The sequence below is a fragment of the Rhinichthys klamathensis genome, unplaced genomic scaffold (assembly GCF_029890125.1).
Source record: "Rhinichthys klamathensis goyatoka isolate OS25496 unplaced genomic scaffold, OSU_Roscu_1.1 h1tg000032l_1, whole genome shotgun sequence".
In the NCBI taxonomy this organism is placed as follows: Eukaryota; Metazoa; Chordata; class Actinopteri; order Cypriniformes; family Leuciscidae; genus Rhinichthys; species Rhinichthys klamathensis.
The window spans coordinates 940,983-966,485 of NW_026606581.1; the positions used below are offsets into that span (position 1 = coordinate 940,983).

Genomic DNA, 25,503 nt, shown 5'->3' on the forward strand with positions numbered 1-25,503 from the left:
AGTGTAGAGAACATAATCATAATTTAAAGAACCTTTTTTCACTATAATGAACCTATTTTTGTAATGTAAAGGTTTCATGGATTTTAAAGTTTCTTCATGGAACCACTGATGCCGATAAAGAACCTTTATTTTGAAGTGAAGACATTTTGTAAGATTTTTTTTAGCATCTTTTAGCATTTAAAACTACTTAAAACATAATTTTTTGATATTTTACGACATTCAAACACTTTTCAACGTCTTAAGTGTTCAAATAGCATACGTTGTGTGAGGCTACTACATATTAGCCTACCTGTAGGCCTAGGCTACTAATACACTAGAGAAAGTAGAGAACTGCAGATATCCACCTTTGCACTAGATTATCAAGCTCAACCCAGTGATCTCTCCGCCTGCAGTGTACAGTATATGGGTGGACTAATGCTGTAATGTAACAGTGAGCTGTTAAAGAGCTTCTATCATTGTTAGCGACGAGACAAGAACCTTCCGTTCAAATCAGCAAGGCTGCATTAGTGCATACTGTACGTGCTCTAGTTCTGTCGCATTGCGTGCGTCGCCGTCTGGGCGCGAGCCTGATCAAAGGTCGAATCTACAGGACCCGCAGCTGCGCGGTAAGCAGAGACCCGTTGCACCTCTTTAACTCGAGTGGTCTAACTAACTTATCGTACTAGCTATCGCTGGGGCGAGGCTTTGACTAGGCTTTGACACCATCTATCGAAAATGACTCAGGAATGAGTTTCTAGCGTTCACTGTTCAGATCGGTCGCGAGCACAGAGACTGTTAAAGATCCAGCGCGCGCCTATGGTTTCTTTCTTCAGTTGGTTCCCATACAAGACTGACGATGCCTAAGCCTGTAAGTATTTCTTTTCTTTTTATTAAACGTAAAGTTTGTTTACATAGGGGTAAATCCAGGTTGATTTGGACACTTTTTTCCAGTCATCTCAATGGGAAAAAGTGTCCCACTCAACCTGAATTCACCCCTAAGAACAAAAATAGATAACAGTGTAATAAATGGGAACAATTATATAAGTTAAACTGCCTTTTACACAAGGATCTTTGTGAAGGAAGTAGCCTAGTATGTCTATGTCTATCCTAATTTATGTTTATTCTTGATAAATATAATTGAATTCTGTCTTATTTAGTGGGTTTTGTATTTATCTATGGTGACTTACAATAGGCATCTGTCAAAAAGACTCATTACATTACAAAAAGTTTCGTAGTTAATGATTATTTGATATTTTATTCAATATTTTTGTAATCTGTTCTGACAAAATCCATAATGTTGAAAGACAGGATATTTTTTGTTTTTTATTCAGCAGTTAAACCAAGGTAAAGCAGCCATTTATTACTATATTACCCCATTATTTTTGTCAATGTTGAGGAGTAAAATGGCATATCTTATTAATGCTTATGATAAGTGGTTATTTCTGAAATTACATTACATCATCTTTATATTTAATCTCCAAAAGGTGTAGTTATCACCTCAAACTTTAGGAGGATACTAACTATGAACTTGATGGTTAACATGGTTGAGTAAGATGAGTCTTTACTCATTAACTAAACTTAGACAATGAGGATGAGTTCATGCTGTGTTCATGGGCGCAGAATGCCGCAAAAGTAAAAGATTAGCTAGATGTGCTGCTGTGAACATACTTTTGACTTTAGTATTTGAATACCAGGATGTGATGTCACTCTAATTATTGCTGAGAGGTTACTGATAAACCAGCTTATTCATCAAGGTTTTAATCTTTATGTATTTGTAAGTATTTGGGCTCTTTTAGTGGTATAAGAGTGAAATCTTTCTGCACACCGCATGGACATGTTACAAATGGTAGTGATGTTGAAATGTATATTTTAACTGGAAAAGCTATTAATCCTTATCAACAATTATCTGAGAGAAATATGGAGATACAGCATTCCCAAGTTTGTCCCCATTGTTGAGTATCACATTATAATTGAATTAAATTAATAATTATTTGGTTAAAATACCATTTTTGGTTCCCCGAAGAACCATTTATTTTTTTAGTGTGAAGAATATTTCATGTTCCATAGTTCCATTAATGTTAAGGTTCTTCATGAACCATTGATGCCAATAAAGAATGTCTATTATCAAAGATTACAATTGTTAGAAAAGATAATTCAATTGAAATTGTCCCCTCGCTGCTTGAAACGTACAAAGTCCTTCCAGGATTATCACAGACATACTTTAAACCCCGGCTGAAATTGTGCATGCAGTTTTCATAAACTCATATGTATTGAGAGACTGTACTTTGCCAATACTTTGTTCTTAAAAAATAATTTGGGACACCACAAGACCATTGAAACAAACTACAGAAGAAAAGCTTATTAAAAAGCTTAACAGAAATGGTGACCAGCATCATATAGATATACATTGTCTATGTCTATTTCCATTTTTCATGAATTATCCAAATACGTTTATTTAATCTGAGATAAGACCTAAAGCTTATTTAAGGCTACGTGGAGCACAAACACTTGTGTGTGATTTGAGAAGTGGGTTAGCACTGTCTTGTGAGGTACTCTTTACCCTCCAAGGCAAACGAGACACGCAGGTGTTATGACGTCTTTCTTCCGGCTAGATAACATGTAGCTCTGATGGTTGCTCATGGAGATGGTGACTGCTGGATTAAACAGCACTCATGCAGTCTGTTCCATTACTAGGACAAATCCAACCGAGAGGACAAGCTTTGAAGATTATAGATTATACCTGCCATGCTGGCGTTGAGATTATTAATTTTGATTTGCTTTGGATATGGAGAGGCTGAAGCTGCCAATAATAAGCAGCTTGTTTGCCACTTATGATAAGATTTTTGATCACTGAAAGCATATCTGCTAATGTATTGGAGTATTTATCATATATAAAGATACCATATTAGTTACAGCAGTGATTTAAGCTTTTTTGACACAGCTGCCAGCCTATTGTGCCTTATCTAAGGGCTTGCTGATAAGGTTCATTTGCATTATGTTACACTGATAGTGATACTCAGAAGACTGAACACCTTGTGCTACTATTTTATTGTCATTTTATTCACGTCATTGTACATGATTTCTAACTAAAACTGAGAGTTATGTTTGTTTATTTTATTTTAAAAGGGACAGTGCGTAATTGACATGAGAACTTGTGTAAATGTGCCAGATTTATATACAGACATGCACACACACATATTGTTGTTGCCAGGAGAACGGTACTTGCCTGACTGCATTGTGCCAAGAGTAAAGTTTGGTGGAGGGGGGATTATGGTGTGGGGTTGTTTTTCAGGGGTTTGGCTTGGCCCCTTAGTTCCAGAGAAAGGAACTTTTAATGCTTCAGCATACCAAGACATTTTGGACAATTTCATGCTCCCAACTTTGTGGGAACAATTCAGGGTTCTCAAGTCTCACGCATTGGCCGTGAGACACACGCCATTCAACCAGTTCACACGCACACACGCCACACCATGTATTTCTCACGCTGAAAAGGAAATGCCAACCAAGTTGTCCTGCAAGCTTTATACAACGTTGTATACGAGGTGCAGGCACACAAAGTGAAGTTTCCTGCCGCCAGCGCATCCGTATCTCGGCCAGATTGCGTTTGTTACTAGGAAACATAGATGCGCGAACACACGGAAGTTGACGGAACATTCTCGGCCATCGCGTGAACGTACGCACACACATTCTCGGCTACCGTACGTTCGTTACTAGGTAACCAACAATATCGCACGAACACACGTCGTGATCATAGGCCATGATGGAGAAGGTAAGTTGGAAGAAAGCTCGTCTAACATTTTTAGGCTAGAACATTTAATATATAGCCAATCGTATACATTATTATTGATGCAGTCAAAAACTCTACAACTACTTTGCAACCAAGCCAGAAGCTTTTGCTAAGGGAAATGTTAGTGGGTATGGGAAGGAATGAAGTTTATTGAAGAATTTAATTTAATTTTAAATTATATATTATACTGTATTAATAGTCTTTCTAGTTACATTAAGGCTACATGTATTAAGGCAGAGTGCTCTAGGTAATATTTTATATCCTGTCAAAACATACATTATAATCATTGCCATTGCATTTGTATTTTTCAAAGATGTCAGGGGAAAATGCAAAAAGATTTGTTTTTCCAAACTGTTTGGAGCAATTTGTTATATTTTAGTAATTTTGAAATATAACATTAAAGAGTATATTTGATGTGATGAATTGCTCTGTCATTTATCAGATTTACCAATTGTTATAATTTTAATTTGAGCTGGTTAATTATGAACAATGGGTAAAATTGGGGGGTGGGCGGGGCTCCACTGGGGCTCCTCCCCTTGGGCTCCTCCCCTAACCGCATGTGATCTCACTCCAAGCTTTTGATTAAACTTGAGAACCCTGACAATTTGAGGATGGCCCCTCCCTGTTCCAACATGACCAGTGCACAAAGCTAGGTCCATAAAGACATGGATGAGTGAGTTTGGTTTGGAGGAACATGACTGGCCTGCACAGAGTCCTGACCTCAACCCAAAAGAACACCTTTGGGATGAATTAGAGCGGAGACTGCGAGCCAGGCCTTTATATCACAACAGAAACATATTGGCACAAAAACTGCATCAAATTCCATCAAAACATTGACAATTTAGACACAGTCACAGATTTATTGTTTTTTACCGTAAATGATTAGGTAAATTATATTATTACTTTAATAATTAAAAAATATATAAAGATTTTACTGTGAAAGAGCATGTATTGTCTTATCTCCTTTTGCCATGAATTTTATAGTAATGTAGAATTAAATTCCTTTTTCCATTAATGCTTTTATTCAGCAAGGATGCATTACATTGATCAAAAGTGATAGTAAAGACATTTAAAATGTTACAAAATATTCATATTTTAAATAAACACGGAACTTTCTATCCATCTTTCTATTTTTATTCAAAAATCCTGAAACAATTGTATCACTGTTTCCACAAAAATATTAAGCAGCACAACTGTTTTCAACATTGATAATAAGAAATGTTGAGCAACAGAATGATTTCTGAAGGATCATGTGACACTGAAGACTGATGCTGAAAATTCAGATTTGCATCACAGGAATAAATTACATTTTAAAATATTAAAAAATAGAATTTCATAATATTACTGTTTTTACTGTATTTCTTTATCAAATAAATGCAGCCTTGATGAGCATAAGAGACTTATTTCAAAAACATTAAAAAATCTTACCAACCCCAAACTTTTGTGGCATGGTTACAGTTAACCCGTTTTATATAGCTTTTATATATCATTCATTATTTTCATTAAAGTTAGTTATATTTTCTACTGTACCAAATTTGCACAAGAGTTTAAAGTGGTAAAAATTGTTGCAACTTTGTATTGTCAGAAATTAACCAATAGTTCTACAGTAGGTGGCCAAAACATGCAGATCATTTACTTGCTGATGTGGCTAAATACTAACACCAGGGTGTAATGGTTATTGCAGTGTGAGTATTATTGCTTGAACTTTTCCTGTGATTAGAGCCACTAAATGTGCACTAATCCTGGATATATGAAGGTCTTTTATTTATGCTTTGCGAATTGGAGCTTATAACAGGAAGCAAGCGTTGAACTGAAATGTTGATGGGTCTGAAAATAACTTTGCTAACATTTGTTGCACAAGTTTGAAGGGTTTATCTTTACAGCTCTAGAGTAGTTCGCAATGAGGTTGTGTAACTTTGACAGTACTTGTAAGGCTCTGTCAAGGTTCACCGGGTCGTTATGAAAGCTTGTGTAAAGTGTGCTGGACTGAAACGTGACCTTGGACAAGAGATTGTCACCATGGAAGTCATGGAATCTCTTCTAGAAACAGATTTTTAGTTTCATGTCTTGTTACTGTTAGAGTTTTCTTGATCAGTTTAAGTAGAATACAAGCATGTTTGCAAGGTGTTTTGTTTTAATGCCTACTTTGTGAAGTACAAAACTGAATCTCATAAATGGTAAAATATACTGCATGGCCAAAACAAAATTAGCTGTTTTTGGATTTAAACATGCAAATACTTAGGAGTCTATCAGTATTGCAGTGATTATTATGTTTCTAGCATGTTATATGTTTGGCAACAGTTCTTCTAACCCTAATTGATGGAGTGTGTAGCTTTTCATTTCTTAAACAATCATGAATGAAGACACATCATGGCCATATTCCAGGATGACAATGTCAAGATTCATCAGGCTCAAATTGTGAAAGAATGGTTGTGAGGAGCGTGAAGAATCATTTTCACACATGAGTCCAGACCTTAAATTCATTGAAAGTCTTTGGGATGTGCTGGAGGGAACTTTACAGAGTGCTGGACTCTTGCATTGTCAAGATCTTGACCAAAAATTAATACACCTCTTGATGGAAATAAATGTTGTGATGTTATTTCCATTAAGCGATGCAAAAAGCTCAAGGCGGGCAGTGTATATTATAGTATCCCAGATTAGTAATGTCACACCTAATGTTCGTTGGATCTGTTGAAACCATCAGTTGTCAGTTCTCTGGAAGATTTTACGTAATGCATATCTGTCATAAGGCTTTATTGCCTGTGGCTTTGTAGAATGACATGTAATTTAGATGATTGATATTCTGACTGATGTGATTTTAAATATCTGATATGACAATGGTGTTATGTAATTCAGGTGTAATAAATTAAAACAAATCTTTTGTTCTGATGTAATGGTACATTTCATATTTTCTACAAATACCAACACACCAACAATACCCTGCTTTAATTTATTCCAGTTCTTGATACACTTTTGTTCGTTCTGTGCAGATCAATGTCCGTGTCACCACTATGGATGCCGAGCTGGAATTTGCGATCCAGTCAGTTACAACAGGCAAACAGCTCTTTGAGCAGGTAAAGCAGCGGCTCCTGAAATCTTCCTGATATTTCTTTAAAGCTTGAGGCGGCATGTGAGGAATTAGTACTTAAATGTGTTTTTAAGCTAAAGAGTAAATTGCGTCCACTTTATATACAGATGATGAAACATTTTTGTAGTTTCACATTGCATGCTGGGAAAATAACTCAAGCTTATTTCAAAACTAATGGGAATTTTTTTTAAATTAGAAGACCTCACCAAACTATGAACATCTCCTACCAAGATGATATTTATATGCACTTGCATAAGTATTACTTTCCTACTATTTCCTACTAGGCAAATGCACTACTTTTGTTTTATCACAATTACTCATAAACTTGTAGTGACTTACAAAAAAACTCTTTTTGTAACAAAGCTTTGTAGCTAATTGCAAAAGCATTTTTGTTACCTTAGAGAGACACCCGAATTCATGCTTACGACTATAGTCAATGGGTGTAAATCATTTTTTAGATACGGTTGAGATTAGTAATGCGGGACTACCTTGGTATATGGTGATTGGTGAGGTATGATATGACAGGACTGTATATGGAATATAGGTGGTGGACACCGTCTCTGCCTATTTGTACACACCTAAATGATAAGAGGGTGGGTGGGTTGGTAGTTTCCCTCCCTGTTGATAGCATGAACTCTCATTGTAGAGTTCCTATTCTAATCTTCTCTGAACAGAGACTCTCCCATTGTTTGACATCCAACATAAGGTCATGCTTGTTTATCATAGGTGATTAGGTATTATGTTTTAAATTTACGTCATAGGAATCGATATCACAATTTGTTTACATTTGTCATTGTGTTAGTCGCATGTAACTGGTTGAATTTTATCCTCTGTGTTAATGTATTCAGGTGGTTAAGACGGTGGGTTTGCGTGAGGTCTGGTACTTTGGTCTTCAGTACACGGACAACAAAGGCTTTCTGACATGGCTGAAACTGGACAAAAAGGTATTTTTGATTTTATACAGAAAATGTACTGTATTTGAACCCGTATTTGCACCACTATGTAGTTAGACAATAAATGCTTAGTAGTCACAATGCTTGGATTAATGTTAATAACATGTTGAAGTGCCCCTGTTGTGCTTTTTCGAATATTACCTTTTAATGCAGAGTGTAATGTTGCTGTTTGTGAATGTAAAAGGTCTGCAAAGTTTGAAAGATCAAAGTAAAGTTATTGTCTCCTAAAAGAATGAATCGATTCTGAATTGCAACATTGTAACAATGTAACAAATATGCATAATGCCAGCCTATGGTCTTCATTGGCTGCCCGCGAACAGTGTCTATTTTGCCCCGTCCTCAATCGCTGTGGTTGTAGCTTGAGACTGAAAAAGTTTGGTTCGTGTTGTCGACATTTTGAGAAGACGCTGTTTTCTGAGCTGTGAATTCACTTTGCGTGCTTCAAAAGGATGAGGACTTGTACCTGAAATGATACAGGAAAAAAACAATGCAATCGTGACTGTTCGTATCACTGTTTATCAAGTGCTGAAGAAGAAACAGAGCTTAAATTCAGATGTGGTAATGGGTGTTTCATTTCCGACACGCAACTGTAAGCGGTAGACCAATCACAACAGACTGGGCCATTTGACCAATCAGAGCAGAGTAGACTCACGGGAAGGCAAAAGAATCCCATAGACTTACAGGCACCCAATCCAAATCTACAGATTAAAGTATCATAGAGATTTGGGGGTGGGCTCTCTTGGCTTGGGTCACTTTTGTAACCACAATAGAAATGACCCAAAACACCCTAGCAAACATCCTGACAACAGCATAGGAATGTGCTAAAAAACACTGAGAATGTGTTAGCTTGTATGGGTGGGGATATAATTGTTATTTTACTACTCTTTTACTACTCTTACATTTACTACTATGAAGGCTGACTTTCTGACATGTGATTGCCTTGCTTTTGACAGGACTGTATATTTGCAACATGACGCATTTGATTAAGTTACTAAAGTTCAGGTTTTAGAACAACAGTTACATTTTTCACTCTTGAAATGTTCAGGTTTTAGAACAACAGTTAAATTTTTCACTCTTGAAATGTTCATTCCAGTTAACTCATATTTTGTAGATTTGCCATATTTATTGTACATACAATCACCTAATATACATACATATCATCATATAGTAATACTTATCACAAATGTTGTGTTCTGGCAGCCCAGTAGACAAATCCATAGGTGTAGATTGCTAGTCAAATAAACATTGACCACTACAGGATTCCTGTTAGAGAAGTCACGAGTCATGCAGGTGATGTTGAACTTTGATTATTGCTCAACAATGGAGAAAATAAGAAAAAACAATAAATTAAATCAATAGCTGCTGAGTCACTGAAATATCTGCATTGTATCATGACATCTAGAACTCAACATTGATATATAGTCATTTACTTTATATGTTAACAATCAATCTGTGTGTAGAGGGGATGCAAAGGTTTTGCCAGCAAACATAAATGTTTTGAAATATACTTCTTACCTACCACCTCATATTATTTCTATCAGCATTTGGCAACGGAAAGTTTCTTGGTGGAATGCAAAAGTTTTGAAAGCATTAAAAAAATGATATTTTTCCTCCCATCTCATTTATTTCCCCGTCACCATGTTCCTTTAGAGGCTCGGCAAACCAACAATCATTCTTCATTCTGATTTCATAGGTGTCCTCTCAAGAGGTAAAGCAAGACAACCCTCTGCAGTTTAAGTTTCGGGCCAAGCACTACCCTGAGGACGTGTCCGAGGAACTGATTCAGGACATCACAAAAAAGCTTTTCTTCCTACAAGTGAAGGAAGGCATCTTGAGCGATGAGATCTACTGCCCCCCAGAGACAGCAGTGCTATTGGCCTCATATTCTGTACAGGCCAAGTTTGGAGACTACTCACTAGAATCCCAAAAAGCTGGATACCTGTCGTCTGAGAGGCTTCTGCCTCAGAGGTGAGGGGGGAAACTGCTAAAAAACACGAATCCAGTGCAGTCTAATGATTCAGCGAGTTGAAATGACTTAAATAAGATTTACATTAAGCACGGTCAATGTGATTTTGCCATGTAAGGAATGTTACTGGATATTTTGTTGATCCTGGAACAACATTCCTGTCTGAAAATGTAGTCCTAACCCTATCCCTGCACCTAAACCTAACCCTACCCAGTTAACCCTAAAATCATGATAGGTGAATAACACTGATGTAGAAGCACCTAACCCTGGTTGTAAGCCTAAACTTGACAGAAATTGTAAATGTCAAGGTTATAGACTCTTATTTAGATGTTCTGTTTCCCATAGTTCCTGTTTCCCTGCTCTGTTTAGGGGCTTTCGCACCAGAGGAACCTTTTCATAGTTCCTAGAACTATTGGCGAAAGTACCCGGATTTTGGCGTGTTCGCACCGCAGGAACTAAGAACAATTTTAGCTCTAGGAACTCCTTTTTGAGGAACTTATTTAGCTCCTACTTCAGAGTAGGGTCTAAACCAGCACTATAGGAACTACCCGTGACGTTAGTGTATGCTGATTGGCCGAACAACTTTGAGGGGACCAAGCTAAACATGATTATGTATTTCTGCTCAGCTAGCAACACTGGACATCAACCACACGGCATAATCTAATAACTTTTCATATACTGTCTACTTTCTATGTATAACAGTTCTATCAATGGACAGATCGTAAACTAATGAACACGGAGAATGCGAGCACTGTGTGCTCCGGCGTTCTCAGCGTCGTCAAAATAAAGGTCCGCCGCGCCGTCAAAATAAAAGTCACAACAACGAGCGCAGCTTACGTCACTTCAGAGTTTCTACTGGCGGTGCGAATGCAACCGGGAAAATGTTCCTAAGGGAACCATTCGTTCTCAGGGAACCACCCTGGTGGCTAGTTCCTAGAACTACCCATTGCGAAAGCCCCTTTAAGTTTCGGTTTCCTTCGTTTATGATTATGCCCTCATTTGGTCCTATGGTTACATATTATCAGTCCTGTCTGTCATTATGTTCTCCTTGTATTTATGCTCCCTGTTATGTTTCGTCCGTTGTCGGTTCTTGTTTACATCTGTGTGGTTGTGTTTCTATTGCTATTCTGCAATCTTTCCTAGTTTCATTGAAATTAAAGGTTTTTCTGTGGTAATCTCCTTCATCGTGTGATTGATACGGTCACACATGAGAGTAAACTCATCCCTCAAATCTGATTGGTTGATTGAAATGTTGTTCCAAGATAAACAAAGATGTTAATCCAGAAACATGTTGTACTTGGGAAAAATCACGTTCACCGACTGGGTCCACCTGACTTAAAGATAACCTTGTTAAAAAAAAAAAGCATAAAATGTTGGAAAGAATTTAAATGTTTGTTACCAACTTAATTATTTAAAGTTTATCCAACAAACAAACAAACAAAAATGTACCCACTTGAATTTACCATAGTGTGTAAATATTTGTAAAATCACTTTGACTTTGTTTGGATCTCAAACAAAACTGACACAAAATACCAGAATTTCATAATTCAATATTAACTTGTTGACAATTGTCAGGATCTGTGGCTGTGGTAAGCGCATGATGATGGAGAATTAAACACAAATAGTTTAGTAACAATAATACTCAGAACACGCATGTGATTCTGATATTCTGTGTTTACAGAGTGCTTGACCAGCATAAACTGTCTAAAGAGCAATGGGAGGAGAGGATACAGATTTGGCATAAGGAGCACAGAGGAATTCTCAAGTGAGTTTTACTTATATGCTCCCATTCAGCTCGCCTACATATCACTCCACAAGTTTATCATTTCTTTGAATTCTGTATCACTAGGGAAGATGCCATGCAGGAGTATCTGAAGATCTCACAGGATTTGGAGATGTATGGCGTCAACTATTTTGACATCAAGAACAAGAAAGGAACAGACCTGTGGTTAGGCGTGGATGCTTTGGGACTTAACATCTATGAAAAAGAAGACAGGTAAGCTTTGTGAGCAAGATCTGATTATTTAGAAATGTTAGTTGGGGATATTGGGGTCAGTGTGCCATGACTGTGTGGTTAATGACCTGCAGAGTGACCGTTCAAGCCCACAACAAGCCAAACAAGTCAACATCAACGCCTGCTGCTTATTATTGAGAGGTCAATGCACTCAAGGACTAATGTACCACAAACTTTTTGTAATGTTTGTTGACAAACACAAAAAAAGACTTTACAATTACAAAAAAGGTAACACTTTGTTACGTTACATGTGCTTCCAGTAGTAAAAACAGTAAATTATGCATAATTACTTGCAACGAACCCTAAACCACACCCTGATCCAACACAAGTACATGTTGTTAATTAACATTATTCAATAGATTAAATAATTTTTGTCTGTTCTTCATTACTTAGGCTGACTCCAAAGATTGGATTTCCTTGGAGTGAAATAAGGAACATCTCATTCAACGACAAGAAGTTCATAATCAAACCCATTGACAAAAAGGCTCCCGTAAGTCTTTGCATAAATGATTTTGTCTCAACCCCCCCCCCCCCCCCCCCCCCGAAATTATTGACAACGACAAATAAGAGTATCGAAGGTGAAGAAAGGAAAAATCTTTTAAAAATCATTTTAAAATACATGTCTCTTTGGATCCATGTTGGTTTCATATGGTTTTAAAACTTTAATACCATTTTCAAAGCTTAAATGTTATGACGTAATGATAAATGTCATGTGGTGTAACCATCTAATTAATAACGTATTTTCCTTGATCAAAATTGTAAGAAAAGGTTTTAAAAATATTTTTCTTTTACTTTTTTTGTGTATTACGATATCAGGACATTTGAACTCCCCTTCCCTGATATTTTTCATGTTATGCATCCAAAATATATCAAAATTAATTGTAATTCAGAAGAAATTAAAAACATACTCTTCTTCATAAAAGAAGTAGGTCTATATTCAAGTCATATGTACAGAATTGCATTTCTTATGTATTTTTTAGTCATTCAAGAAGTCCGGTTATACTATATTTCCCCAATTATTTATGCATATGACATTAAATGTTTCACATTCTGTTCTTTCTCTCTTGTTTTTGCAGGACTTTGTGTTCTATGCATCTCGTTTACGTATTAACAAGCGCATCCTTCACCTGTGCATGGGAAACCATGAACTTTATATGCAACGCAGGAAACCTGATACCATTGAGGTGCAGCAGATGAAGGCACAAGCCAGAGAGGAGAAACACCAGAGACAGATGGAGAGGTGAGGACACAGTGTTCAGTGCCCAGAGTGCGTCAGTGAACAGCTGCCCTGTGATCACAGCAAGACACCAGGAAGCTCAGGCCAGAGCATCACTAATGTTGGCCACAATTTTGTTGGCCACAAAAATAGTTAATTTGATCAAATATTTATTTATTTATTTTCTTTGTGAATTTTTACTCAAAGGTTTTTCTTTTTGCATTGGGAGTATATTTTGGGCCAGATTTACTAAACGAGGCAAATTAGCGCAATCCCATAAAAGTGCCGATGGGAGTGGAAAGTTCTGTGTGTGTGATCTACTGACAACGCACAAATTAAAAAACACCGACACAGCCGGATCATTTCCATAATGAGCAACACAAGAGCAGCGCAAATTAGCGTCTGGTTTAAGACATGCTCTTTTTGAGCGGTAAATAATACCGCAAATACCAGTAAATTGACGAGCGCAAACCTTAGTAAATTACCTTTCATGATTCATTTAAATATTCTCCTCCCATACATTTTGCGTCTGAAAGGGAAACTCTTACAAATGGATATGCAGTAAGGTCAGCCGCAAAAATAACCCTGTCTACGCCTTTTCAGTGCTAATTTTTCACTGCGTGTCTTTAGTAAATCCTAACTGTATTTTTAACGACAAAAGAGGGTTTGTGCTGGAGCAAGCTGTTAGTAAATGTGGCCCTAAATGTGTTTGCTACCTGTTTCCCCCCCACCAGAGCCCAGCTAGAGAATGAGAAGAAGAAAAGGGAGGCAATAGAGAAAGAAAAAGAGATTGTGGAGAGAGAGAAGCAAGAGATGATGATGAAGCTTTTCCAGGTTGAAGAGCAGACCAAAAAGGTTGAGAGAGGTAAGAATATTTCACTAGATGTCTGATCTCATATATATTATTAGACTTTAGAAGACTTTACAGAGTGCTGGACTCTTGCATTGTCAAGACAAGATCTTGACCAAAAATTGATGCACCTCTTGATGGAAATAACATCACAACATTTGTTTCCATCAAGAGGTGCAGCATTTTTTGGTCACGATCTTGTATTGACAATGCAAGAGTCCAGCACTCTGTAAAGTCTCCTCCAGCACATCCCAAAGACTTTCAATGAATTTAAGGTCTGGACTCATGTGTGAAAATGATTCTTCATGCTCACAACCATTCTTTCACAATTTGAGCCTGATGAATCTTTACATTGTCATCTGGAATATGGCCATGATGTGTCTTCCTACATGATTGTTTAAGAAATGAAAAGCTACACACTCCATCAATTAGGGTTAGAAGAACTGTTGCCAAACATATAACATGCTAGAAACATAATAATCCCTGCAATACTGATCCAATCATAGACTCTTAGTATTTGCATGTTTAAATCCAAACAGCCTGCGACTTATTTTTGGCCAAGGAGTGTATATAGCATAGGCCTATTATACAAAATCCTGTGACCACCCTACTTGGCACACACTTGCAATGAATGATATTGTATAAGTGAGTGACTGCTGCCCCCTTCTGGATGATTCTGTGTATTGTTCAGATCTGATAGAGCAGTTTGAGAGGGCACGGATATTGGAGGAAGAGAGGCGGCGGGTGGAGGAGGAGGCAGCGCGTCTGGAGGCTGAGAGACAGCTGGCACTGATAGCTAAAGAAGAGCTGGCCAGGAAAGCGGAGGATCAGATGAAAAATCAGGAACAGCTGGTATGCTTGGGAGGGTTTTACACACAAAACACACCTTAAACAGTGACACTAGCATATTCTGTGACAGTTTGTGTAATGGGGCAGAATTATTTGTTTATCTATAGTGAAATACAAAAAGATTTACCTTTTGGTTTCCTTTAAAAGGCAGCAGAGCTGGCTGAGTTCACTGCAAAGATTGTCTTGCTGGAGGAAGCCAGGAGAGTCAAGGAAGAGGAAGCCAATGAATGGCAGAACAGGGTGAGTTGTGAACAGTATATCTATTAGGGCTGTGCGATATAGATAAAACATGTATCACGATCAGTGTTGGGAAAGTTCATTTTCTACATGAACTAGTTCAAAGTTCAGTTCACAAATTGTAAAATGAACTAGTTCAGTTCATAGTTCATACTTCAAAAAAATGAACTAGTTCATAGTTCTTTTTTTCCATATGTTGCTGCGAGCTTTAAAAAAAAAAAAAAAATTATTGCCACAGCCCATACAACCACAGACAGCAATTATTTTATCGACGGGCAAAGTTTGCACAGTAATGTAAGATTTTTCCCATCCTCACCGACCTTGTCATAAAACTCGTTTAAATCATCATACGACGCCTCCTCGCTCGCTGCTTTGTCGACTACATGCTGCTTCTTGTTTTGATGACGCATGCGGCGGTGCGACACTGCTGGCTGTAGTTGCCAGATTGGGTGTTTTTTTCGCGTGTTTTAGCCGGCTTAAGGCTCTAGAAATCTGGCACCCTATTGAACGAAGTTAAACTGAGAGAGCGCGCGTTCACAGACACCAGAATGAACGCGTTCACAGTAACGTTCATCAGGCAGTAATTCAGTACGTTCAGTTCACGTTCGCCCAAACGTGAACGAGTTCATTGAACGCGTTCAGGCACAACACTGATCACGATATAATGTTTCATATCGTTCGGTATCCAGCCCTAAATTGTTAAAATATGGTTAAATTCTTCTCCTTAAAACTGACCCCTCCACTTTTCTCAGGCTAATGAGGTTCAGGGTGATCTGGAAAAGACCCGTGAGGAGTTGCAGCATGTTATGTCGTCCCCTGTGGCTGCTGCCCCCATGGCCGCCCCTATGGCTGCCCGGGCCATGATGGAGGAGCCCTTGGAGAACGATCATGATGATCACGAGGAGAACAACAGCACCTACAGTGCTGAGTTGCCTGTGGAGGGCATAGAGGACCACCGCAATGAGGAGGAGCGCATCACAGAGGCGGAGAAGAACGAACGTGTGCAGAAACAGCTCATGGTAACATGCGTATCACCTTTCCTCAGACATGATTATGTATGCATTAGTAGCAAGAATTGTGATCAAATTCTGATTCTGAAAAACACCTTAAAACAGATCCTGATTCCTCATTGATTTGTTTAGTAACTGTTTCTGGAGGTTCTGGACTTTTTGTCATTCGTTCAGGAGATTTGTTCAAAAACACAAAGTTGTTCACAAATGAAACTTGCCTTATTATACTTTTCTCAGTTTGTTCACAAACACACATACAACTTACTTGTAGTTGTGTTTTTGATTGATCTCAGTGATTTAGTGAATCTTTTGAACACCTAAAAACAGATCCAGATTCATCCACTGGCCTGTTCAGTATCTATATCTGGATGTTACGTTATTATACCAGTACATGGTGACCAGTGATTTATTTATTGAGTGAGTGAGTGAGCATTAGGAGTCATTTTATCATTTGTTCAGGAGATTTGTTCAAAAACACAGAGTTGTTCACAAATGAAACAAGCCGTATTATCCTTTTTTTTCCAGTTTGTTCAAATACATATCTACATATAACACTTACTTGTAGTTGGGATTTTGATTGATCTCAGTGATTTATTGAATCTTTTGAACTCCTAAAACAGATCCAGATTCATCCACTGGTTTGTTAAGTATCCATATCTGAAGGTTACATTGTTGCAGTACATTGTTTTTTCAGTTTATTTAAATACATATACAAACATAACACTTACTTGTAGTTGGGATTTTGATTCAATCAAAATAATTTGACTATCATTCGTTCAGGAAATTCTTTGTTCATGAATGAAACATGAAAGTCTTATCATCCTTTTTTCAGTTTGTTCACATACTACATTCTATATACTTCCGTAACACTGACTTGTAGTGGGGAATTTGATTCATTCAGTGATTCAAATCTGTTGAATCTGTGGTTTACATCATTACACTACTAGGTGAGTGTTTTTTGAGTATTATTGATACAACAGATTCCGCTAAAAACACTACAGTACATTGATTTACAATTTGTTTACAATTACAAGCCTTATTATTGTATATATTTTAGGCTGTTCATAAAAGATATGTTTCATTCATACAGTTTTATATGAACAACATGGCACGTTTATTCGGTTCATTCGCGAACAACATGTTTCGTTCAGTTGCACTGATCTCAAATCACCAATTTCAGTTCAGTACTACGTACCATACGCCACTGCTATGAATCCAAATATTCTATTTCAATTGTCATTATTTGGTATTTACACTGTGATTAACTGTATCTTAAATTGTTTTTAGGCCCTGAGCTCTGAGCTGGCCGAGGCCCGCGATAACTCTATGAAGACTCAGAACGACATTCTGCACAATGAAAACGTAATAGCCGGGAGGGACAAGTACAAGACGCTTCGTCAGATCCGCATGGGCAACACCAAGCAGAGAATAGATGAGTTTGAAGCCTTGTAATGGCTGATCAATTCTCCAGTAAACCTCGAGCACCAGCAGCGCTCTGCTCATGTGTTGCTGAATTTATCTAATCATAAATGGTCTCACTTTGTATTTGCCATTTAAAATGACTGGGTTATTTACACACTACACACTACTGTACACACCAGTACAGTAACTTTTTTTTGACAAATATGGACAACATGCTCATTCAAGGCATTAAAATGATGTTTTAAAGTTTGCCTTGAGAACACTCTTGAGATCCTATTTATGCTAATTGTGCCAAAGGCTTTGTCTTGAGAAATCATGTCATCTTTTATGGGAACCTTTTTAATGTGGCTAACTTAAGATCTTTATGTGTCATGAAACACATCACTTCCTCACGAAAAGGAGTTTTTATGTTTGAAAAGAACAAATAAAAAAAAATAAAAAAAAGCGTAGATATGGTATGAGGATTGTAGATAATTATCTAAAACATGGATGAGATCAAATAGTGGCCATAACAAACAAGTCAATGTTTTTAACAGATTTTTGATTAATTAAATGCCGCATAGTAAATTAGATTTTCTATGCAATATTTTGAAATAAAAATATGAAATTGATTTGAATGACTTCTTCTGTCGAGTTACTGTGGGACGAAAAATGCTTGGTTAAACATGTTTTTCACATGTTTTGGCGAAGGTCTGTGGCAAAAAAAAATTTAAGAAAAAAAATGTACGTTTTTTTTTGACAAAGACAGCACAATGTCTGGATAGCGGAATTGTTCAGAATAGCTGAAAGGTTTGCATTGTCTGTTTAACCAGATGTCCTTATGCTGTGACCGTTAAAAGAACTACAGTTTATTTTGCACTGATGCGCAGAGAGGCTGTTAAAGGCAAATTGTTATGCAAAGGGTGCGCCTGCTTGAACCCACAAAGGACCACTGATATTTACTCAAGGACTAGAGCGTTAATTATGTTGCTAGACAACAATTTATGAAGCCTGGAAACCATTTGTTGAAATATGCAAAGGGTCAGCGAACATGCAAGGGGTCTGGATTACTGTGTTCCATTGTAAACCGTTTCAGCGATCATTACCTACACTGGTTTAGTTCCCTGAAAACCTCCTATAAAAATCTTCCATACTACAATGATTTTCACTGAAAGTAGGAACAGTTTATTTAGTTTTTTTTTCTTTTCTTGAAAAAGCAAACACATCGGTTTATGAACATTTCTTTTTTTTTTATTGGAGATAATTACTAATGTCAGTGATTATTAGATACACTTTCTAAATTCAGGAATCTGTATGTGCTGAATGCTGTGACTATTATATTATATATTATTGCCATTAATAAAGCATAAGCAAACTCTTTCAAATACGCAAGGGAGGTTAAATGCAGAAAAGGTTCCCAGGTTTAAAGCTTGTTTTGTTTTTTAAAAGAAACTATTTTTATTTAATTTTTTCATGTAAAGTAAAGGGCGACACTTTACATTACATTTTCTATATTGCACATCATGTTATCACATTAGTAATCCAAAAAGCTCCTAAAAGTGACACTTAGTAATTACTTAAAGGGGCTATGTCGAATTTAAAAACCCTTGTTATTAGCGACACCGGTGGCTGTTATGTGAACTGCAGCAAGTAACTTATTGCTCGTGCTTGCACTCGGTCAGGTAATATGCAGACTGAACTTGATTCAATGCTCCGATACTCACTTTGCTTACAAATAACAATAAGTTGGAAATACATTTGCAGCGATAAAGCCTATTGTTAGCGAACATCTAGACACAAAAATGACAGCGGCGAGAAAACCGTAGTTAAGAAAGCATCTGATCATGTGGATAATGTTTGCACAAGCTCTGAAATTCATTGCCATCAAGTCTAAACAAAGGTGAGGTAATTAATTACTCTGTTAATGTAAAAAATCTCTGTAAATTAAAATAATTACTCTGTTATGATTTTAATATAAATGATGTTTGAGATATACAGTACTATAGATCTGATTATGTGAGACTATAGTTTGAATTAATCCCTTTTCTTTGGATGACACGACACCTTAACATTACAGTACAGTATCCTCCTGAACATTGTGTAATCTAGCATTCAGGTGTCATAGAGCGGAAGAGAGGCTCTCGGGAGCGCGAGTTAACGCCACATCCTTTGGATTTTCCCGGCAAAACCGGCCCGAGTGCTTCTCAGAAATATCCGTCTACAGGGTTTTATAAACTAGGAAGTCGGGGAAGGTCTCGTTTTTTAAGTCTCCTTACAAGCTGTTCACACACTGGAAATACAAAAATCGATTACATGAAAATTCTGGTTACACTTTATTTTAAGGTGTCATATACAGACAGTGTAATTATATATTTACTATTAAGCAACTAAATGTACTTGCTATAGGGTTAGGGTAGGATTTGGTTAGTTGCATGTAATTAGGCTATGCATAATTTACTGTTATTATTATGGTAAGTACATGTAACATATGTAAAAAGGACACTGTCTAAATTCTTACATATAGCCCCTTTAAGAATTACAATGTAATATGATCGATAACGCACAAACCTTCCTTCATACTGTAACTGAAGGGAACAAATGACCATATAAGGAGTGTGTGTAGCCTATGAGTCCCTGGGGGTGGTGCTGAAAGAACAGCTCCCACTAAACACGACTTCTTTTAATAGCGGTCCCCTGTGGCCACTGGCCACTTTTTCAGGAGACCCTCAGTTGGGTTATTGCTGCCAAGGGGTGCAAGGGAGTTATGACAAGCCATGAATCAGGAAAGTTCCCATGCCTGGACCGGAGCTTTGAAAACTGAGGGATATGTTGGAGCGACTATGAGAAGATGAAGAGGCAAAACCTGCGGACACTCGCCTTAATTATCTGCACTTTGTCCTATTTACTCATTGGAGCGGGAGTCTTCGATGCTCTCGAGTCAAAGCAAGAGAAAACCCAGAAGGGCAAGCTCGACTATCGAAAATTTCTACTCATGTATAAATATAATCTCACCAGGCTTGACTTTGATCAGATTGAAAAGGTCGTGTTGCTTCTGAAGCCTCACAAAGCCGGAGTCCAGTGGAGGTTCGCCGGGTCTTTTTATTTTGCCATCACTGTGATAACGACCATAGGTAAAAAAAATATTCAGTTCTAACTGATTAACTTAATTTGTTAAGAAAGTCATTCTAGTCGAATTATGTGTTTCCTAACTATATGCCATTCAACTTTAAAATCTTTTGCACTTTTTATACGATTATGCAAAACCAAATATTTAATTTTCCAAAAATGGTTTAGCCTATTAGTGAAAATTATGAATCGCCTTAAGTATGAAAAGGGGCATTTCCCTCCACTAAAAATCTAATTTGGTTATTTAGTTGCTTATAGCATTTGTGGTTTGTGTTCCTGTTTTATTTTGAGGACATGCAGTTTCGATGGACTTAAAGTCATTGTTTGGGTTTTCCATTGAACATATTTTCTCAAATAAGAGTAATAATTTTAGGTAAGCTAATGTAATCATATAGGCTAGCTATATGGACTTTAAAATATACAATCACCAAAATGCCATCCTGTAAACTGTATTTTTAACGGGAAAGTTCTGGCAACTGCAGCTGACAGAATCAACATTTTACTGTGTGCTTCTCTGAAATAAACATATTGCCGAAATTCAGCTAAATTCAATCTTCGTGAAATATGCTCGTTAAAATTGCTTAGTTAACACATATATTGAAATTAGACTCAATGCAGTCATCACTGAAGTGCTTAATCCCGTGTTACAGTTCATGGTGATTTCGTCATTGCTTCCGGTGGATTAGTTCAAAAATGGTCATGGGTTATTTTTGGAAGAGCACCCTACAAAATGCTAATGTATGTGAGTTTTCTCTCTGCGTTTTCACTAGCTGAAGACACGTTGCATTGCCTGTTGAACGATAATAAAGCTAAATAGTATAGGCCTTGAGGTTTATTTATTTCTCTTTAACCCTCATGTTTTGTTTGAAAGACTAATAGCTTTTTAGTTTCAGATTAAAAATGGCTTTTGCTATGCTTATTTGAAGTGATACTGTACTGTACTGTACAAATAATCATACTTTTATATCTTCAAACATCCTTCATGACAAATGTAATTAATTTTTTTCTTGAATATAATCAGTTAATTTAGATGTTACCATTTGTGGGTTATACCATGTCGGTTTTTCTTAGGTTATAGGGATTGATTCACATGGACTGTAGGGTTTGGATAAGGTCAGATGAAGATATTTACATAAATCATTTAACATTAAGTTAGTTTTGGAATTATGGTCATTATTTATTCATGCACATAAAAAAGTATAGTCATTCTCAGCAGAACTTGCGGTTTATTTCAGTATATATTTTTTATTTATAGGTACAAAATCAGCCTTCGTCCAAAAAAAAAAAAAAAAGAACAGATATTGTGAAATGTTAAATTCTTCATTCATTTTAACTTCATTGTCCTAATTTGCTTGTTGAAAACTTGATTCGTGAATCTTTTTGGTATCCCAATACCGAGAGCTATGTGCAGAGCTTCAAAAATCTCCAGGCTAATGCCATATTAGTCTGCCCTCATTGGGGAGTTTACAGCATCATCATAACATTGCGATGGCTAAGTGCAATGAACGTCAGTAATAATATTTACAGAAAGTTAAAGAACATCCAGTACAAATAAATGTGGGGGGTGTGCGTCTGATGAACAGTCTGATTACTCTGGCCAGTTACAAACAGTGAAGATATTGACTGGCCTGTTTACCTCTATAAATTATTCAGACTGTTTAAGAGGTTGTTTAGCTGACATAGACAACCAAAGAACACTTATGTTGTTCTCTGCAAGGCTGAATTAAGCCAGTAAATCTCACACTCAGTGGAACCAAAGACCTATTGACATTCTCATGGTCTTGACTAACTTATGTTCTACAACTGAAAGATCTTTAAATTAACTTTGAATATTATCACTTGTTGATACTATCAGGATTATAAGGGGTGCAAGTTGATGACACTACCGTTAACATAAATTACCATATAAAAGGTAAAAAAGCGGCTTAAGGCCCGTTCAGACCAAGAACGATAACTATAAAGATAACTATAACATTAACCATATTAGTGTCCACACCAGCGTGTTGTCTGCAGCTTTAAATGCTGGAGCTCTGAAAGCAGGATGGATTCTGATTGGCTGTCAATGATTTTATAGTTCATCAGCTGCAAAAAAAAACAAAAAAAACGTTCTGAAATTGATGTAAATGATATTGTTTCTCTATGCCGTTATAGTTGTGGTGTGAACTCTGCTATTCTTTTATATTTCGATTTTTTTTAGAACTATATCTTTATCTTTATTGTGATGCTTGAAGCTCAATGGTCAAAAGCATCATTAGCCAACCGTGATCGCAAGTTTCGTCATTACCAAGTTCACTGATTCTGTGTTTCCTGAAACCATAGTTCCAACGAACATTCACAAATGACATCTCAAAGGTGTGTGGTTGGAACTACAGCTCTCGACCTGTGGTTAGAAGCATAGTTTTTTGTTACCATGACATGTGGATTCAGCTGATCATGCAAAGATCATGCTTTTTAGCAAAATAAGCAAGCTAACATGCTGTGTAATCTATATCTTTATTGTCTTGGTTGTAAATTTGCACTAAACCACTCAATTCATATGGATTAGTTTAACGATCTCTTCATGACGTTTCTTAAGCGTCAAAGTGGTAGCTGTCAACGGAGGGACAGAAAGCCCTCAGATTTAATCAAAAAGATCTTAATTTGTGTTCCGAAGATGAACTAAAGTCTTACGGGTTTGGAACGACATGAGTAATTAATGACAGAATTTTCATTTTTGGCTGTACTATCCCTTTAAGCATTGAGTTGTGTTGTTGAGCGGGAAATGTATTCCAGACTAAGCAAGGGGTCACATATTCATTGTGATTGGTTGATCAGGAACCAATCAGTGACCAGACATTACCCATATTATAAAAACATAACATTTTATTGGTTCAAACCACAAATCATGTGATGTCCATTCCAATGGATTATGCAGGATCTGTAGGTCTACAAACATCTAAACATACAACATCAAGTCTTCCTTGAAAATGTTGATTCTTTAAATCACGTATCTTGTCCTGCTCTCCTTCTCAAGGTTATGGCCATGCCGCCCCCAGTACGGATGCTGGGAAAGCGTTCTGCATGGGGTATGCGCTTCTGGGCATCCCCCTCACCCTGGTGATGTTCCAGAGCCTGGGCGAACGCATCAACACCTTCGTCCGGTTCCTGTTGCACAAAGCCAAGAAATGCATGGGCCTGCGGAGGCCGGAAGTCTCCATGGCCAACATGGTGATCATCGGCTTCTTCTCCTGCGTCAGCACCTTGTGCGTAGGAGCAGCGGCCTTCTCCCACTATGAAGGTTGGACCTTTTTCCATGCCTTCTACTTCTGCTTCATCACCCTCACCACCATCGGTTTCGGGGACTACGTAGCCCTGCAGAAGGACAACGCTCTCCAAAACGACCCTCATTACGTGGCCTTTAGTTTTGTCTATATCCTGATGGGCCTCACAGTAATTGGTGCTTTCCTCAATCTAGTGGTGCTACGGTTCATGACGATGAACACCGAGGACGAGAGAAGAGACGCGGCGCAGAGGGCGCTGCTCTCCAAAGATCAACCGATAGGTTCGGTTCTGCGGCGTCCGGACCCTCCGAGCCCAGCCGCCGCGGGACGAGACAAAAGACGAGGGCTGAAGAGCGTCTATGCTGAGGTGCTTCACTTCCAGACGGTGTGCTCCTGCCTGTGGTACAAAAGCCGAGAGAAAATGGTGATCCTCCCGCAGGATATGTCCTTTACTGATGCGCTAATGGAGCAAGGAGACATGTCGCCCCACCACTTTTTCGAACCCGGCCCAACGGGCTGCGTGTGTAACCCTCAACGCTGCTCGGCCATTAGCACTGTGTCTGCTGACCTGAGAAACATCTCACCGTTCAGGCTCTTCTCCAAGAGACGCAGCTCTGTCTGAATCACCTCACTTCCTTATACAGTCACTGTAGATCTTTAATGAGTCACATGAATTATTTTGATAGCATTATATATCACATAAAGATGCTTGAACGGACCACCCAAGCTCGAGGTGGACTGATGAAAACTTATTTTTACACCAACAACGCTTTGATGACTGTTAGGAGAATTCAAACGGTCTTCTACTTCAAATAGCTCATTTACACCCTGAAATGGTGCAATAGACAATGTTTTAACAGTTACTAAAAACATATTCTAACCAAAAAACTTCCCATCTGGAATGCTATTTTACCCTGTTCAGATGAAATGCTTATGGTATTAGAGTTTTCATAAATCTCTGCCATTTTTGGCTTTGCATTGCAGTGTTGTTTGCCATTCAGAATTGAACTGAGAATGCCTTTTAAATTCCAATTCAGTTCCAGAATTTGAGTTGAATTTAGATAGATAGATAGATAGATAGATAGATAGATAGATAGATGAAATGTCATTTATGTTTGAAGTAATATCTATATATGTCATAATGGTGATTGAAAAATATGAAATGGGAGAAAAAAATTATATTGCAATACATTTGCATTTTCTCACAAAAAATTATGACACTGTATGAAAAACACCATTTTAATGTTTTTGTGAGTGAACGCTGAATTTTTCAGGGGAAAGCAATACTTTTGAGAAACAAAGCAAAGTGTCTCGGGGCATCTTAAAAGTTTTGCTATTATAAAAGTTAAGGAAACTTTTTTTCTCCCTTCTCATATTTTTCCCATCACCATGTTCCTTTGGGGGCTCCGTTGAATGCATGATCTGCATTGAAATTCTTTCAATAAATTCTCCTTCCTATCCGTTCAACTTCCTGTGGGGTGTTGCCAATTCAATTTAAACTCTTTAAAAGGCAGCCAATTACATAATTCTGCAATTTGCACAACCATGTTGCATTGATAGTTTTTGTATTGTTGAGAACTACATCTGACACTCTTTATTAACTGCGATCTGATAAAGGATATTATTATTAGACTCCATTATTGTAATGAGTCCCCTGTAATACGCTGTAGACTTCAGTGTAACCAGCAAAATGAAACACCTATCAGGTTTTTGTTGATCCAGATGGCATACCAACATGACTCCCTCAACCTCCTAAACATATTAACC

The 25,503-nt window shown here is 37.5% G+C and overlaps 2 protein-coding genes across 3 annotated transcripts; both read left to right on the forward strand.

Annotated features, from left to right (window-relative positions):
- The first annotated feature begins 687 nt into the window (after positions 1-687).
- Positions 688-17,608, forward strand: ezra (ezrin a). Of its 2 annotated transcripts, XM_056245515.1 has the most exons (13): positions 688-847; positions 6,757-6,840; positions 7,703-7,798; positions 9,501-9,775; positions 11,455-11,538; positions 11,623-11,769; positions 12,181-12,277; positions 12,864-13,027; positions 13,738-13,868; positions 14,545-14,705; positions 14,850-14,942; positions 15,692-15,958; positions 17,237-17,608. In XM_056245515.1, exons 1-13 carry the CDS (start codon positions 836-838, stop codon positions 17,399-17,401), a joined length of 1,776 nt encoding a protein of 591 aa, XP_056101490.1. In that variant the 5' UTR covers positions 688-835; the 3' UTR covers positions 17,402-17,608. The 2 variants fall into 2 exon arrangements, with proteins under 2 accessions (XP_056101490.1, XP_056101491.1); XM_056245516.1 differs by lacking the exons at positions 688-847; positions 7,703-7,798; positions 9,501-9,775 and having other exon boundaries at positions 6,782-6,840.
- Positions 17,609-19,974: 2,366 nt separating this feature from the next.
- Positions 19,975-24,496, forward strand: kcnk3b (potassium channel, subfamily K, member 3b). The gene is made up of 2 exons (XM_056245673.1): positions 19,975-20,481; positions 23,490-24,496. Exons 1-2 carry the CDS (start codon positions 20,199-20,201, stop codon positions 24,356-24,358), a joined length of 1,152 nt encoding a protein of 383 aa, XP_056101648.1. The 5' UTR covers positions 19,975-20,198; the 3' UTR covers positions 24,359-24,496.
- Positions 24,497-25,503: the final 1,007 nt, after the last annotated feature.